General features: G+C 34.6%; 1 protein-coding gene across 2 annotated transcripts in view; it reads right to left on the reverse strand.

The window, feature by feature from the left end:
- FSTL5 (follistatin like 5) overlaps nt 1-19147 on the reverse strand; it is a 219024-nt gene that overhangs the window by 20545 nt on the left and 179332 nt on the right. For both annotated transcript variants that reach the window (XM_088528108.1, XM_088528107.1), the window contains 4 exons: nt 17444-17562; nt 10650-10799; nt 6650-6757; nt 6069-6193 (listed from right to left, as the gene is read on the reverse strand). In XM_088528108.1, the coding sequence (XP_088384234.1) occupies nt 6069-6193; nt 6650-6757; nt 10650-10799; nt 17444-17562 (502 nt within the window). The remainder of the gene's footprint in view (nt 1-6068; nt 6194-6649; nt 6758-10649; nt 10800-17443; nt 17563-19147) is intronic.

Genomic DNA, 19147 nt, shown 5'->3' on the forward strand with positions numbered 1-19147 from the left:
CTCAACCCGTTTAGTCTGCATTCTCCTTTTAGAACAAATATGTTACAAAAATCATTACTTAAGGCAAAAAGATGCAGACAGAGACTTTGTGCTGTCTTTCCCCACCCTAATGCTTTTCAGTTTTCACAAAGAATGCATTTATGGACTTCCTTTTGGAGTGAAAATATACAGAGAGGGGGGAAAGTGGGCAAGGTGTTTCCGTGTAGCATTACTCTCACAAAGACACTAAGACCTACGTTTAAAAGATGGGGAGATGGTGCAAAACACAGGCCCCAAACCCATACAAACCCCCTTGTGTCCTGCGCTACTACGGGTGACATTAGGATTCACTGATGGAGTCTACAATCATCATCAGAAATTGCAGTTACTTTCCAGATTTTCTCTCATTGCTCTGGGGCTGTTGAGCCTTTTTTTTTCCCCAATTTCTCTACTATCCAAATGATTTTTCCCAAAGCAATAACTATGTTGATAGCTTTTTGACTAAAAACTGATTGCAAAATGGTCACTCTCCTAACACAGCTTGTTAACTGAGTTTGTAAAATACAATTTTTTTTTCCTTTATCTTTGAACCAAATCATAATGGCTATGTGAACTATTCAACCCCAAATTAATTTTATGTTTTTTGTTGGTGCTTTGTCTACTGTTGACTCAGAATTTACTGCTTGCATTGTCTGACTTGAAAATCATTGAAAAGTTCTTTCTGATTTTATGGGATTTTTGAAATAAAGTGCTATTTTCTGTGTGCTTTTTTGCATAGTAATACTGAAAATGCTCTTGCAGGCTTTCAGCTACTTCACATCTCTGCAGGGGCTTATACTCTGAAATGCAGTGTGAATCTCTGAATCTCTAAACTTCTGAATGTTCTGAATCCCCGTCCCACATGGGTTTCATTTCCCAACACTCACAGGAATGCCCTGGCAGCACATTCCAATTACTCTTAAAGAAAAGCTTCGTTTTCGGAATGTTTTGTGTAAATGGGTAAGTATAATTTTAGAGAGATTGCTTCTCCTATTATCCTGCACAACAAAGAAATAAAAGAGAGAAGAAATTCAAACTGAGAATATTTTAACTCTATTCAGATACTGAGCCATCTCACCAGTGAGTTGATTGTTCATTCTTCCACATGTTAAGTCAAGTAACTATATGACATTCAAAATGCTTGCTAAATATTAAAATATCTAAAGGGTTAGACTGAATCCATTAGCGTGAGTTCATTTAACATTTTACAGTGGTGTAATGATAGATCTTAATTTATTCCAATTATCTTTTGTTCACTTCGATTTAGGAACTGTGGAGCTGAAATAATCGGCCCTTTTGCTCCTTAGACTTCTAAGAATATATTTTCTTGAGGATCGTACCAGTCATCTTTTTGCAGCCGTCACATATACTAATAATAAATGTCTATTTTTATGATAAAGAATAGATATTAACAGACAATTAAGGACAAGATCATTGGTTGTGCTGAACTGCCTTGGCAGAAAGAGGAGTCCACTAATTAAAATTTACTTCTCAGTATACGTAAAGTCCAAATATTGAAAATATATACTCAATTTTTAATTAGCACATCTATCAAGGGAATAAGCTTTTTTATATGCTTTCCTCAGTAATAAATGAAAGAGGACATTGGAATTTTGACCATTAATAACATATTCCACTCTATCTATCTTTGTGTCCTCAGTATCTGATGACCTTTTAATACAACTGGGGAGGGTATTTTTTCAAGGTGCGTGAACTGAAAAAATACGGGCATGACGGTATAAAAAATAACACATCTTACATTCATTATTTTGATATAATTCATGTAAATTGGCCAAAGAAACCAAAGAAAGGCTGCTGATATCTGGCCGTGCTCTTCTTTTCAGGATATGCAAGATGAACGCAGAATTTCCTCCCTTTAAGATCTATAGAACTCCAACACACAACATGAACAAACTTCTTTGGCATTCTTCCTATTAGTTCCTGTTAGGATTCTTTCTATTTTTAATGTTTTGTAGCACTGTCTCCTTTTGGTTGCTGACTGACTTCAGAATTTTAGCACATTACACTACAACTACCAGGCACAGGAATCTCCACAGAAAAGCCAAGGAAAACCTCAGCCTTCCCTAGACTCTAAGCTTGAATTTTAAAAGTTCAGAAAGTTTCAAGAAGAGAAGGGTCTTTATTTTCATCATGGAGAAATACTCAAGGGCAGGCTTAGAGCTAGCAGGCAGAGAGTCTTATCAGAGCAACACACAGAAATTCTCGAATTAAGTCACCGACATTTTTAAGACCTTAGTGTAGAGTGGTAACCCAACCTCACTTTGCCCGAGGATCTCTGAATAAACAGGCATTTGCTATCAAGAAGCAAATACAGGGTGCTCAACAAGTTATTAGAGGGAATATTGGCCAGATACTCAGAGGGAAACACTCTGAACTGATGATATTAAATGTAATGCATTTCTCTACCCAAAATCATGCTTCTTTTCTTGTTTTCTTGTGCACAGTTAAAAAAAAAAAAAGTGGCTTTTACAATAAAATAATTGATCCATTCCTCCTCTATTCCTTTTGGTTCCTGCCTACATGGTTGGATTAGCTGTTGCTTTGATGGCTCATTATAGGTGTTCAGAGCACAGATGCTATGTTTGCTGCTTATGACACCAAGAAAAGTGATTTCTTCTGACTTTGGCTACATTCTATGTACAGCCAACTCTTGCTTTACTCTGTGGTAGTAAAAAGTCTGGGCATTCATTTTTACCTTGGGATCAATTACTGTCTACCTCAGACTAAAACTGCTAATACTTTTTCATGACCTAGATTAACCCAATAGATCAGTAAAATAGCTATTTATTTTTGGGTGGATGAGGTAAGCCTCTTACATCTCAGCTATCAAATACACTCCATGACCTTTTAGCCTTATTTTCCTGCAAAAGAAGGAAACATTTGATGATGTCTCAACCTCTGTTAGTGTATTCAGGAGTATAAAACATCGTTTAGCCTTCGATGTCACTGCATGCAAAGCTATGTATTTCTGTTTTACCTAGTACATTTCAGGGTAGTCTTCACAGTGAGTTAATTCGGTTCAATAAAAATGATAGCCTGCTGCTTAAGCCCATCTGGTGCATGGTGTGATTTCATTTGCCTACCTTTACAGGCCAAAAGAATGGAAATGCACTTTATATCCTTCACTTGGAATTAACTCTGAAAATCATATTAATGTTCAGGTAGACAGTTACTAAACCCTGAGTTTAAATTAGATGCTTTAAAACAAGTATTCAAAGGTACAGAAAAATTATTTCAATTTTTCTTACTAGTTATATTTTAGAGAATCTCAGATCTAGTGTACTAAGTTCGCATCTGTTAAATCTTTTAAATGTTTAAGTATTGGAGAACTGCAAGACAACGGTGAATAGCTGAAGTGCAGCTCTCAACAGACATGTCCTGCATTTTCTTTCTAAGAATTGAGAGCAACCCACTTCCTTTTTATTATATAAAATAAATATCTGCCTAGGTAGATCAAATGTGAAGTTTAATCTCTAAATGAAATAAAGCAAAACAAAACCTTTAAGTTTTTACTATATATATATATGTATATATTATTAATAGTTAACATTTTACATAATATTAAGCATTAAAGAGAGAATAAGTTATAGCCATCATAACTATAAATTATTCACCCATGTTTTAATGTCTAGGTGTCAACAGGCTTACTTATCTTTAGGTAAGATACTGAAGGTGACTGAAGAGGAATTGATCTGATAAAATATGTAGCAGATGGCCTGTGTTAACCATATTACTGAACTGTAAATTCATAGCTTTGCAAGACACACACTTACGGCTTAGAAATTTGTTTCTCAACACAGACATCCAATTTTGATTCTAGTTGTTGATCTACTAAGTCATCCATATTCCATCATCTGCTCCATGATTCAAAGTTTTAGCTTGCAGGTGACAAATACTAGAGCTCGAGATAGCTTTTTTTTTTCTTTTGGAAAAGTTGGGTGTTGCACAGTTGATGGTAGCTGATTTCTATCAAAGAGTGAGCAGGACCCTTGAGTATTTAACCATATTATGTATCTCAGCCAGTGGGGTTATTTCCAATGTAGCTGCCTTTCACTACACATATTTATAAAACGCTCTCCTGGGTGGTTTATACATCACAGGAAGAAAAGGAAAAAAAGCCCAAGTTTTCTATTTGTTACCTAACATCTTAAATACTCACATGCTGTTATCGAGTATTTTTATTACTGGCTGATGACAAGGTAGATTTAATAGACAGTCTTTTACATCACCACTGAATTGATGGATTTACCTTGTATAGCCAATTATAGGCAATTCCTGACACATTGCTCACAAGAGTTCATTTTTATTTATATAAGAAATCGAAGTACTTGAAGTGCAGGAATACTTTATGAAGGGCAAATTCTTAAACGACTTACTAACTTTATATAATAAACAGGTCTTGAAAAAATAGAAAGACAGTATTTCACTAAATAGATTTCGTTTTTATAGAAAAGGCACTCAGTTACCAATTTAGAAAAATAAAATTAATTAAATTGAATGTTAAATTAAAATTTCATTTTTCATTTTTTTTAAATATTCTTTAATTCTCCCTTATTTCCTCCTTTCTGCTAAATCATATGTAGGACAGGTGAGCTGACTCATCAGCTGAAGGTAACTGACTCACTATGCCCCCACAGAAAGAGCCTACATGGCCTATTTAGACAAGACAGCAACTTAAAATAGTTTAGGTTCTACTGCCTTTGGACTGGGCCTATTTTTCTTTTCCCATTTTCCCAGACTGACCCCCTTGTAGTATGTTTCCTCCTACCCATCTTTTCCTTTTCCTCTTCTCAGGAAAATTAAGGTACCTAAAAAATGCCATTTCTGTTTTACTAATCGTCTCATGGAAAAAAAATTGCAAGAATAGTTATTCTATCAGGAAATATAATTACCGTATGATAGAATATGTTTCCTATAAATAAACTAGGTCAATTGCTTTATGTAAATAATGAATAATAATGAAACAAAGCAAGCATTTTTACTAACTTAAAGTAAATTTTTGGTCATGCAGGATATACTAACTGAAGATGGTAAAGCTATGCCAGTATTTATTAAAATGATTATTGATTAATTTAATCCTTTTTTTTTTCCTGGCGGTCCTGCTTTGACTTTAATAGACTTGCATACGTTAAGGTAGGTTCTTTTGCTCATGGTGTCCTTCTCTGTCCTTTCCTAGGACTCTGTCCTATAGGTCTCTCTCTTCCACACTTGGTACATTGCTATCACAGACAGAGTTTGTCTATTCTTCAGGTAGACTCAAAGATAACCCTACATTCACTGAGAATAATGACCAAGGCCCAAGAATATAGAGTTTCCTGGTACAGGCTATGGAATGAACCACTGAAACCTCTAAGAACTATATATTTACCAAGCACCAACGAAATCAGACCAATTTTACCCACGTGTCTAAATAATCTTTTTTTTTTTTTTTTTAACATACTTAGCCTGATCAAAAACACACAGAAAAAAAGGGTGTGAGAGATGAGAGACACAAACCTGCTATTAAGAACTTAAGTTATATTGTAACTTAAATCCTTTCAAAACACCAAAATGGATTTTCTGGTCCAATAATTGAGAGAATAGCTTAAATACAAACATACACATAATATAGCATGGCAAATACTATATATGGCAAAACAACTTGGAGCAGTAGCAGAAATTAATAATTATCATTAACAAGATCTATGCTCCTAAACTAGGAAATTACCTAAATTCTATAGTTATCAATTCAATTCCCAAACAAGACAGATAATACCACTTCTTATGTTTAATACATGCAGAAATGGACAGCAGTTGACTTTTTGAGTAGTTGGTGGATGCGGAAGAAACACTTGTAAATGTCTTAGTTCTGCTATTCACCTTTTATCCAATAAAACTTCAGTAGAGTTAGATTGTAAAAAGGATTATTTTAAAGCAATACTGAAGTGAGGGATACAGTCTCAGATTTTCAAAGTCTTTTTAGCTACATTTTCTTTGGAGATGATGGCCTAGTTCATTTGAAAGTTAATTATAACTGAGCTCAAACTTACCTTATATGAGTAATGATGAGGTTGGCAGTAGGAATGAAGAAGTCATCCACTTTGTCAAACTGCTTTCCCACAGGCTGGGTATGGATTGTGTGATGAGAAACACTCCCGCTGGCTTGTGTTATCACCTACAGAAGGTAACATTATTACCCACTGCAGAAATACTCCTTAAAAACTTAATCTGTGTTCAAACAAATTAACACAATATTGCCATTGCACTCCATTTCTTTTGCATTATTCTTCAGTTATAAACAAAGAAGAACAGAAATGACAGTGAATAAAGCTGAACGGCACTGCAGATTTCAGAGTTTTATTTATTTATTTATTTACATACTCCCTAATCTTCATATCTATTTAAAAATCTTTTTTTTTGATTCTCTTCCTTTTCTATGCTATTTAAATATTAGTAGTATTTCTACCACTGAAAATAATCTCTTATCTGACTTGTTTTCAGGTTACCTTAATTCAGTTTACTGTCACTGCTGAGGTCATTATAGTAGCATTTAAAGGAAAACTCACAAAGTGTTGCAATATGCAAAGTTTCAGTTTGTCTAGACACTGTAACATATAATCAAAATACTCACTTGCAAAGTTGGTGAATTCTTGTCCACGCTGCCCCAGCTCAGCACCCAGACTTGATCGTGTGATTTATCATAGTGCAGTTTCACTGGAACAGGATCTGTTCTCACTGCCTGCAGCAATGTAAAAGTAGATGTCATTGGATTGTCTTAGATTTTTTTAAAAAGAAAAATAATACATATGACGGAGTTAAAATGATTATTGGAGATGCATTTCCTGCTGTTTCCAGATCGTATTTAAAAATTACCTTGTCAGTTTTTGAAAAAGGCCTCTGATTAATTCAAAGTCACTGAATTGCTCAAGCAGTGACTTCTGTTCATTATGTGCATTAACACTTGGCAACAAAATTATATCATATTGAAGCTATTAAGAAACTGAAAAGTTTTAAATCAAGCAAAAATATACTTCCCCACCATGTCTTTCACTTTAGGTCTATCAGTTTAAAAACTGCATGAATTAATGGAAAATGGCTGAAGAGGGAAGAGCAAGCTCAAGCCACATACTGAAACTGATGCAACGTGTTACTGTGCAGTACTGCATAAATCCAATGCAACGTTGCTATGTCAAACTTCCTGGCTTTCCTAAGTTGGATATATCTTTTTAAAGTTGATATTCCTATATTAATAAAAAGCATATTCTTTTCCAAATGTAATTGTATGTAAATGTAATTACCTTTGGTAGAATTCAGATCAAACCGTTATGATCAGTACAAAAGTGCTTTCTGTACAACCTTGAGATCTGTGCCTAAAGACTACGAACTCTTTTAGGCATTTGAGCACCAAGTTTCTTTTGTTATGAGCAGAACTGAAGATTTCAAAGGTATTAAACAGGAGCACAGGATATTTGATTAAGAGATCTCCTCAGTGAGGCAAATAATTTTAGGGATTTTCTTTCTATTTTCATCATTGCAGTAGGAAAAAATTGCAGGTGGAAATTGTTTTTCAGTCTCACCATCATGGAACTGTAAAGCACAGCTTGTTTACCAGTTTGTCAAGGAGAGTACCAGCTGGCTAATTAAGTGAACCTAATTTAAACTAATGATGTAGATCCTCAAGATAATGCACTAATGGCTGGCTGAGACTGCTGATGATACTTAACTGTACCCCTGAGGTGTTGCAAGCCACAGCTTCATCTAGGCAAAATTCCTTTTTTCCTTCTGGAAATGCAAAACGAAGCCAGTTTGTTCACCGGCTCATTGAAAAGCAGAAAGATACCCCTGGAAAAAGGTCACTCGTGTTGGATAACATATTCCTGCAGCAGGTCAGAAGATGAGTTGTCTACAATAACACTCGGGCTGCTGCATTGATTTGTTTTCAAGTGTCACATTCCCATCTAGCTCCCTCCACCCAAGGTGTGGGGCGCCCACACACCACGTTTTGGGGTCCAGGCCGTGGCACGGTGAGGAGGAGGAGGAGGGATTGCACAGGCAGGAGGCAGCGGGATGCTCAGCTCCATGGAGCCACGATCCAACAGCTGCTCCTAGTCCCTAATGTTTTGTCTCTAACGTTGGCTTTTATAAGTGGATGTAACCCACCCATTAGCACTACAAACAAAGCACTCGAAATAAGCAAACGTTAATCTTACGTTAATTTCTAAATGCAAAAGACACATTGTCTTACTAAATTTCTGTGTCAAGTATTTGCAATTTGTGAAGCGGAAAGCAAAAGTCTAATTAAAATGTGTACATCCTAGAACTATCTAAATGAGGACTTCCATTCCTACAAAATGTTTGCACAGATGGGACAGAATTTCATTCTATGTTTCCATAAGTTTATGGCCTGGATACTTTCAAGTGATAGAAAAGCAATGCAATTCCATTCCTCAAAATAAAATTTGATTTTTTTTTTCTGGACCAGCATGAAGGTTTGTAGAGTAATTGGTTTTAGTTCATGGTATTTGCTGAGGAGCACAGAATTACTGCACAAATTAGCATACAAACCTGTGTGCAACAATGTCTGCACCAGGCTATGTGCAAACTAGCTAATTTCAGCCATGAACAGATAGATTTCTTTATTTCTGCAAATGGTATCATATTAATTATTGGCTAACTTATTGAATTTTACTTTTTAGTTAACAGATATTCTGATGGTAACTGTCCGTAAGCATGCATTGAATGGTAAAATAAAGTAATTGGTAAAATACTGATTAATTTAAAGCCTAAGGCAAATTTGAAGAGTCTACCAAACTTCTCCATATAACCTAAATGCAAAAGAACTTCCAGTCTCTCTGACACTGAGCTCAAAAGGCAAAACATGCTGTTGCCACTAAAGTCTAAATGCTATTAAATGCGATTAAATATCTCAGCCATCAAAAACAAGAAAATATAGAAAACAACAAGATGAATGAATGACTGTCAAAGGCCAGGGAAATTATTGTCATACATTTCATTCATTCAAACCTGGCAATGGCAGGTGTTCTTGCTCTGAGGCTTTCTTATAAAGTCTCTCCTCCTTTAGAAACATTATTGAAGAAATATACTAAATTGGCTATAGCAAAACCTCTTATTTTCAGAAAAAAAAAGTCAGTATCCATTCAATTAATCTCTACTTTGATATGATTTTCTATTGCCAACTTACCTAAAATAGTAAACAATAAAAAATTCTGAAATTTTTAATTGTGTAAATGTGTAAAACATTTCATTAAAAAAGGAATACATTTCATCAGTCCCTGACACCATTTGGAGACATTAAATTTTTGAAAGAAGTTTTATTTGATGTGCCAAATGAAACAGAAAATACTAGAAAAGAGAGATGTTTTAAAGAATCTAAATATATATTTTTTTTTCTTAAGGTAGTTTTTAAATATATAGCCATTGCAATACGAATTTAAAAAGAAATATCCCAGGATAAATCTGTACATAATGGGTTTATATTCATTTTCAGGCAAAAAATGGCATAAGACATGAAGAAAACTATTTTAATATATTTAATGGTATGCTAGGTTAAAATTCTTGTAAAAATCCAGTTTTGACTTCGCTAAAGAACATCTATTTCCTGTGATTGGGATGTTGTTATAAATAACCCTGTAGATGTTGGACACGTTTGTATGATTAAAACTTGAATCAGAACTCCCACAGTAGTGTCAAATCCTCTTTATCAGTTTCCCATATAAGTGCCCTTTCTTCTGAGAATGAAAGCAGAATTTTTAACAAGTTATCAAGAACAGTCATTAAGCAACTTCAGAGCTCCTTACCTGGGAAATAATTTTATTTCAGACAAAGTAGAGCTCTGCTTTTGAAGTCAATTTCAAAAGTATTTTGCATGATCTTTAAAGTACTCAAACTTGACAGTCTCAGACCGAAGGTTTGTGATTATTAAAGCCAATCTTTCTGGCCAAAAGACATCAGGCTGAAACAGTACAGACTTTATGATGAGATACATTCTGATGTATGTGTGAGATAAAAAGAAAAGAATACAGTGTGTCATGTGTTGGTGAGAACACTAGGCATAAACTGAACTAGCAAAAAATATTGTGTTTTTGCCTTTTCCCTCTCCTTTGTAAACACAAATATTTAAAAAATAATAATCTCATCATACTTGGGAAATATAATTTTAGAATATTACTGAGCTTACAGCTATTACTAAGTCTATTTTCATGTGCTATAGAACAAAACCTGTCCTCATGCAAAACCTCTATTAAATCTCATGGTATATACAGATGTGTATCACTTTTTTACTCAAAAGCCTAATAAATAAGTCTCCTAATTTGTGTAGCCAAAGCTGCCTTTATGATTTTTGCTGTCAAAATTGATAGATGCATTCTCATAGTTTCTATTTCCAGTAACCTCCATTTGAAAATTACCCCAAATCAGAAACTTTCCAAAGAGCTGTTTCTCTACTTGATTACTATTTATTTTCGTTTTGCTTTTTCCCCTGCAAATTGCCTGTTTACATGAACAGTGACCAGTGAAATTTCCAATAAAGGCCAAAAGAAGGCAGAAACAATGGAAAAGACAAATTTCTCGTGTCCAAACTGGGCATTAATTTAAGAGTTAGGGGTAGGTACCTGGATAACTTTCTGAGACTGCACATCCACAATAAGCACTCTGTCAAGCGTGGGCTGAGTTGCATAAATGAACTTGTCTTTCACATTAACAGCAGTCGCCCATACACACCGCTGAGCAGCATCTCCTTCAGCTTTGGGACACACTTCATCCTACGATTCAATAGAAACGGGCAACGAGTAAGAGAAATTGGAGTCAAATCAGTCAACAACGCAATAGAAACATCAACTACACTTCCCTGCCTGCTGTTTAACTCTGAAAAATGAATCTCAGAAAATTTAGGGAAGGAAAAAGTTAAGGATGACTCTAGGGCACTGACTGGGGTTGGCCCAACTGCATGTTGCAAGAACCACATGACTCACAAGCAGTTCCATGATAACCACATGCCAATTCTTCAGATCTGGTCCAGACATTCATGAAGATTTTAGTACTCCTGACCTCCTGAAAGCATCTGATCTTTCAAAGACACACTCCATGGAGACAGTCCATTTGAACTCCTGATAATCCCTATCAATCTATTTCCATTTATTCCCAGTAAAAGTTTGGTTAGACACTTTAAATTTTATGTTAGATAAATCAAAAGGTACTTACACATATATATATTACCACATTTAGCAACTCCTTTTATGAAATAGCATGGATTTTTCCTATAGTGGACTACAGTGGCTCTATGTGAAAACAAGGACCTGAAAAATATTCTACTTGTTATATATAAATTACATGTTATATTTCTGTTTTCCTGACCTATTGCTCTTTTTCTTGTTATTTTTCTTCCTGTAGTTGCCAGGGGCAATTTCACCAAATAATATTCAAGAAAATCTGTAATGCTTAATTGAAAGCACTCAGAAACATCATTACTCGTCAGCTGTGTTAATAATTACGGTACATCAACAGAGTTTTAAAAGGAACAGAACAATACACTCAGTACTAAACAAAATGTTTTTTCAAGAAGCAGATGATGTATTTTAGTGCTACCTTTTCTGTATCAGCAATATCCTTTGGCCATTGTGCCTCTGTACATTTAAGAAATACACTCAATCTTGATAAGTCAAAATAAAAAATAAATCAATTTCCACTCTAACAGATGGAGTTTCTTTGCAGCAGATCAATAGCCACTACTGCTTTCTGTGGGATTCTTAAACCTCGACGAAGAGAAGGTCTTTCAGAAATCACATTGATAACGAAAAGGCGCCAAACTCAGCTACCATGAGCTGGCACGTAAGCAAGAGTGCCAACAGCACTTACACATAAATAAGAAGAGGAAGATTTATTTTGCAGTTATAAAGCAACACACTTCAAGGGGAGAATCTTAAAATATGTTTTTACAAAATGACAGGCATAGTGATAAAGGAAATAAATTCTTAAATATGGCCATCAGCTTTTCATTGTGAAAAAAGTAAGTGCCAATATAAACAAGCACATCTCTAACACGACCTGCAATCATCAGATCAATTATCTGCTGTCATTTGCCTTCTGTGCAATTGTTGCTTCATTTGGAAGGTTATTTTCCTGATCCCATAAGCACAATACTACAAAGACATCCAGAAGAACACCTTCAAAAATCCTCATTAATTCCTAGTGTATGGCATGAGTATGGATCTCAAATTACTATTTATTATAAATGCACTCTGCCCTAGTTCCATGTTTTCTCTAAACATGCAACTGCTTTTAGATTGCTCTACACCATCCCCAATCTTCCTCAGAGAACCCTTTCTTCAAATAATGCATGTGAAGGTGTTTACCATAACTCTATAGCATGACATTCCTTCAATCATGTCTCCAATGGATTCACCCTAGTTTTTGTACTGTGAATTCTACAAGGGCACATTCAACATACTATGCAAAAACAACCCCAAATCCTACTGAAGGAACCTGTTTTTCTCTCAGTTATTTTATCGCATGGTATTTTCTACTCTGTTGTGGGAGAAATACAAAAATGGAGCTATAAGGACAGAATGAAGGAGAGGCAGGTAAAGAGTAAAAACAGAAAATACGGCCCCACTTTGGGAAAATATTTTAGATTAACACTAATAATAGTATTCAAAATTAAGTCACCTCTTTAAATCTTTCCCTCAATCTGAGTGTTGAAAAGTGACTTAAGTCTATTTCCACATAGACATTCAATTTAAAAGCAATATTTTTGTTGTTGTTGTTTTGAAACTATAATGGTATGATTTTTTAAAATATGGAGAGTTCAAGAAACTTGCTTCACTTTAAATTTAGCAAGTAGAAAGCACCACAGTTTTTCATACCAAAATCAAAAATAGAGAAAAAATTACAAATACAACTACAATTTACTGGTTCTAAAATATTCTCATAAATTTCCAAACCTCATTCTGCTCCAAAAACCTAAGAAACTCCTCCAAAACACACTTTGAAATGACAGTAAAATCCCTGTTGCACTAAAATTCTCATATCCATTCTTTTCTCCAAACTAAATCAGTTTATGTAGTTGCTTCCCTACTTATTCAAGTTCACATATATTTAGATGTCCCAGAAATAGCTTCAATCAATGGAGATGAAATCCTGCATTTCAGAAGTTAACATTTGTCTGATTAGACAATATGGATTTCTTTTAAATTTCAGGCAGTAATCCTAAAGCTCTATATTAATTTCCCCAGGGGTTGAGTAACTGGTTAAAACAATTTCTCCTTAAAATATAAGAACAAACACATCATTTCCTTATTCTAATTAAAATGTGAGCATTTTGTTTTTTTCCTAGTTTACTCACTCTGAAAAAAATAACATCTGATAAAACATTAATTTATTTCATTGCTGATTCCCCATGAGTTTTTAATCAAAAAGTGACTCAAACCTTTATCAAGCCAACAGATGGAAGAAAGCAAATCCTTGGAGAAAGCTTTTCAAGGTAGCCTGGAGGAAGATATTTCTTTCAAAAGAAAACCTATGTTTATAGAATCATGTGGCCAAATTCTACACTTACGCACTTACAATTAATGCAAAGGTCCTCAGTGTTTTCATAAGATTTGAATCAAGCTCTCTGAGCAGTAAAATAAAAAGTCTATCTATGCTATGCTCATCTGAGACATGAACAGTTTACAACAGGACATATATTAGGTGTTATTACACCACCAATTCCATATTAAGTTCCTGTCTGCTTGCTGCAATTCTACAGCAAACATCAGGCTGTGGATCATCATCCACCACTTTTTCTTTAAAAAAAGAAAAAAGAGAGCAGCAAATTAACCATCTTGCATTTTTTAGGTTTAATGTGTGATAAGAGTGCAAAGGAAATGTCTTTGGAATATCTAGTGTGCTTCAAGCTCTTGTCCTGCAGGAATTTTGCCATATAGTCACATCAATAATTTTATACTACAATTAAGACAAACATAATCTGTCTTCTCTCTGATTAGGTCTTACTATTCCAAAGAAATTATTTTTTCCACATATAGTTACACATGTTTTTCAAGATTCCTACTTGAAATAAATGGCATGTATCTCTCACATCTGGAAAAGCACTACTGTATTTGAGTATATGGAAACACTGGAAAAATTTTCAAGGATTAGATGTGTATGGCCTTATATTTAAAATAAAACTAGTGTAATTGACCCAAAACATTCCAGTGCCCTGGAAAAAAAGTGTCAATTACATACATAACCATCTAGGAAGTTAGTATAATCTTAACTAGTAAGCAGTAGCATGACATATACAGTGTTAAATAGACTCTGATTAATGTAGCCATTTGAGAGGACAGAATCACGATCTCAAATCAAGTTTCTTGAGCAACTTTATGTAGAATATAAATAAATATGTTTATAGCTTTTTATAAAATACATTTTATAAGGTGCTATATATAGGCTATATATAGAATTCTATTTACTATACGCATAAAAGAAACCTACATAGAGCAAATATAAATGTATATATTTGTTGCATATAATACCTAGTGCCTTTGAGATGCTGTTGTTGGAATGATAGGATGGAACAACCAGTAGTTCAAAATAAACATTTCTATTTTGAAATTGAGTGTGCTGGTCCCACCTTTAGCACACGCTTTACTGAAATATGGCCAACATGCAGTTGTTGTGATAAAGAGGAAATCAGGGTTTGTTGAAATCCCATGGAAGGTTTGCCATTGGTATCAACAAGCACATTTTTTTCAGTCACTACTATTTGTTTGCTTTGGTAGTAATAATTTTTTAAATTGATATTCACTTGCAGAGAAGAAGATTGTTTTTTTGTTTGTTTTTCATGTAAGTTAGAATTTGCAGACTTCGAATAACCTTAATTTCCAGAAGATAAACAGCTATTGCCTGTTAGTGAACAATATGCTCCAAACACTATCCAACAACACTGAAATGCTGAATGCTGAAACATTCCACTTGGAGCACGATTAAGAATCTATTTGACAACAGATTAAATGAACAGCTGTTAATGCTAAACAATAACTTGAATCAGGAAAAGGATATAAACTTATTTCTATCCCTCACAGCTTATGCAAAGTCCACTTTCATCTGATACTAATCAGAAGATTCCACTAACTCAGAAGATTCTGGAAAGAAGATGGGAATTATTTACAGTTTCCATCAGATTCCACGGTAATCCAGTAAAGCGTGGGATCCCGTGCGTCAGTTTAAACCTGGCAGGAGTCTAATTGATTCTCCTGTTAGGCACACGCTAAAGTGCTTTGCTCTATTGACACTTGGTTGCATAAGAGGCAATTAAATAATTAGATAAGGGTTCTCAAGTTTATACTTATGGAGAAATTGTATTTGCCTTTATCAAAATGAGCATACCCAACTGCATACATATGCAACTACAGCAACATTCATTCACGACATAACTCAATCCTACCTCGAAACACCTCAGTTCCCTCTTTTCCAGAGTTCCCTCTTTTCCCAAACTTTATTTTGTTGAGAAGCAAACAGGAACACCAGGTATAAATGCTGCACTATGATGTATATATCACACCCAGTACATAAACTGTGCTGCACCATTTCGAGTTGTGCTTGCACTATAGCAAATATTTGACAATAAAATGGTCCTACTGATGTTTTGCTAAACATATGAGTAGCTAAATTAGAAAAGTCAAAAGAATCAAAAGAATTTTAAAGTATGAAACAATCACAATTAGGTGTAGGAGTTAAGTGTTGGAGATTTTTATCAATGATAAGTGCCGCAGGTATGAAACGATACATAGAGCAATGTGAAAATATGAAATACAACAAAACCTCTGATTAGCAAAATGATACGACAGGAGAAACAAAAAGAATTAATAATAAAGAATTTGCACTCTTATCAATTAATAATCATAAGATGAATTTAATAAAATCTAACTCTGAGATCCTCAGCCAGAACATTTTTTAAAGAGAAAATACATATTTCCAAAGAGGCTTGGTGAAGACTACTTTAAGTAAGGGAAATTTTCGACATTCAGGGAATAAGCAGAAATATTGAATTTAATAGGCCAAAAAACATGCATGAAGGTACAGAAGGAGGTACAGAAGGTTCAGAGGAGTGGAATACAGGGGCTTAACTACCATACTAGTTTAGGTTTTAAAGTTATAAAAAGCATTAAGTCTACCATTGGCTTTACTTAACCATCCTGATTATCACCACATTTCAATAAATACAGTCTGCACTTACTTTTCACTTTAAGCCAATAAAATTCTAATAAACCTCTTAAAGAAGAGAAAGAATCACCTTTTGAGCTAACCATCCATAAGAAAGCTCTTTGGCTTATTTTTGGCTGTGTCAACCTAATTTCACTTACGCAGCACAAATCAAGGCATGATTAGCAGTTCAAAGGATAATTATTCATACTAAAATAAATCTTTCTGTTGAGTACAGCCTTTGACATCAATAACAACAGTTGAAAAATCAAATTCTATTGAGACGGTTCTATTGTTACTTCTGCAATCTTTAGGTTCTAGGGAAAAAATACGTGTACAGTTCATGAATTATTATACTTCGGTTCTCACTCCAAGGGCATTCATGCAAATTCAATGAGGAAAAAAATATTTTTGAAAGGTATTAATGGGGTGACCAGTATCCAAGTGTCCATATAAGAACACCTAGAAATTTGACTGGCAATACAGCAAAAACAAAACAATAAAAGGAAGTAGAAAGTGCACTACCATTGTACATAACACTACACATGGAAACTGTACTGCATAAATGCAAGGAATTTGGTGAGATCAGCTAAACATATATTCGCAGTAAATTTATTGAAAGTACTTAATGAATTTCAAGTTTGATTCAAAGCATCAATCATCTCTACTAACTTACTAGCTGTAAGAATGCTTATCAGCTTACGAAATGGGACTCATGAGAATAGTTTAATATAGACAAACAAAACAAAATTCATGGTAGAAAAATATAAATGAGTAACTAATGGCGGAAAAGACACTATTAAAAAAAAATAGATCTTTTGTTTAACACAGTATCAGTGTGTGATTCATAGAGACGCATGCACCTAGCTGGGAAAACAAAAATCTCAAGTGAAGAGATGATGACAGAGAGCTGTTAACAGAAAGGACTAGGAAAAGAGAGACAGACAAAGAAAAGTAAGGGTAGAAATGCACATTCCACTGGGAATATTTGCTCTGAAAGAGAGACTGAGAGTTGGAATTTGATTTTTTTTTAAAAAATACCATTTTAAAATATTATTAAAAAATTAAAAAATATTAAAAAATATTTAGAAATACCATTTTAAATACCATTAAAATAGTTATTAATTAATAAGACATGTCCGAATTTATCAAATAGAACACAGTAAATTGATTTAAAGATTGAGAAAACTCTATAAATAAATTAAAAAAAAAAAAGACTTGCCTGAAAACCGAGGAGTTTTTCACTTGGCTTAATATGCCTTTGAAATTCACATTCCACTGGCTGTATTACTTTGATTCCATCTTCATAAAAAACATAAAACATATTTCCAATTCCAAGACCTTAGGAACAAAAACAACATTGAAATGTATAAAATTAAATCATCGTTAAAACAAACAAATAAGTTCTTGTTGAAGTTGTGCCATCATAAGACTGGTATGAGATGAATTTGTCACCGTGCATACTGTTAACACAGATAATTTTATGAGATTATTAAGAATAACTAAAACAAAACTGTTATGTTTCACATAGCTTGCTCTGCAAGCAAGTCTTATAAAGACAGATCTGGAGATGTAAGTTGTAGTTTGGCAGCTGCAGTAATGGAAGGAATCACAGAATCCCAGAATGGTTGAGGTTGGCAGGGACCTCAAGGGATCCCCCAGTCCAAGCCCTGCTCCAGCAGGGACACCCAGAGCAGGGGCACAGGGTCCATCCAGGCGGGTTGGAGATCTCCAGAGCAGGAGCCTCCACAGCCTCTCTGGGCAGCCTGTGCCAGGGCTCTGGCACCCTCACACCAAGGAAGTTCTTCCTCACATGGACGTGGAGCTGCCTGGGGTTCAACTTGTACCTGTTACCCCTTGACCTGTCACCGGCCACCACGGAGAAGAACCTGGCCCCATCCTCCCTACAACCACCCCTCAGGTACGTGAACATGTTGATCAAATCTCCTCTCAGCCTTCTCTTCTCCAGACTAAACAAGCCCAGCTCACTCAGTCTTTCCTCATATGACAAATGCTCCAGTCTCCAGTATGACAAATGCTTCAGTGTTGCTGAACAAGAGGCATGATGCTTCCTGCCTCGAACAGTAGCACCAGGTATCATATCTGCGGTCTTGTATCACCCATTCTTCTGAGTTTTCCATGTGCCAATTAAAATAACATTTATTGATCATGGATGCTATAATGATCAGATAGTATTTTCAAAAATCTCTGGAGAAGACTATCACTGTATTCATAAAATTATCTTTTAAATAAATTGTGGCAACTAGCTTAGAGACTACAGTAATAAGGATGTAGGTGCCTCCTGGTGCATTACCTAGACTTCCATGGATGTAACAGTATTTACAGGAAGATGGGGGAGTACTGAATTCTCAAGCAGGACTTATTTTAATAAAGAGAGAAGGCACCTTAATATCAGGCAAAATAACAAAAACAATAAAGTTAATGCATTTGGGGAAAAAAAAGCTGCATGCATGTGTGTATATGCCTATACACATGCGCCCCTCGCCCCTAACTATAGATTCCTAATCCACATTAAGAACCTCAGAGATATTACAGTCCTTTAAAAGACAGTAAGATGCATAAAGCTGTCAGCTCAGGCACAGAAAAAGTAAGTTCAATTATCTTTGAGAAAGTAAATGAACTTAGGAACTTATAAACCCTCAAACCAAAAAAAAAAAAAAGATAAAATCCTCAGCACTTCCATAATATGGCAGCTAAATAACAATAATATACTTAAAAATATTGGCTGCATGCAGACAAATGTGAATCTGTGTTTAAAACTAGCTGACACTGGTTTGAAAAAAAAATGATGATGTGCTTGATTTCGTACATTTATTTAATATTTATATTAATTTTTAATTAGTATATATACACACTATATATACACTTATATATAGTACATATAGTATATATATACTATATATAA

Source organism: Tinamus guttatus, unplaced genomic scaffold, assembly GCF_059628265.1.
Source record: "Tinamus guttatus ecotype Peru unplaced genomic scaffold, ASM5962826v1 Tinamus_guttatus_pri_ptg000301l, whole genome shotgun sequence".
Taxonomy (NCBI): domain Eukaryota; kingdom Metazoa; phylum Chordata; class Aves; order Tinamiformes; family Tinamidae; genus Tinamus; species Tinamus guttatus.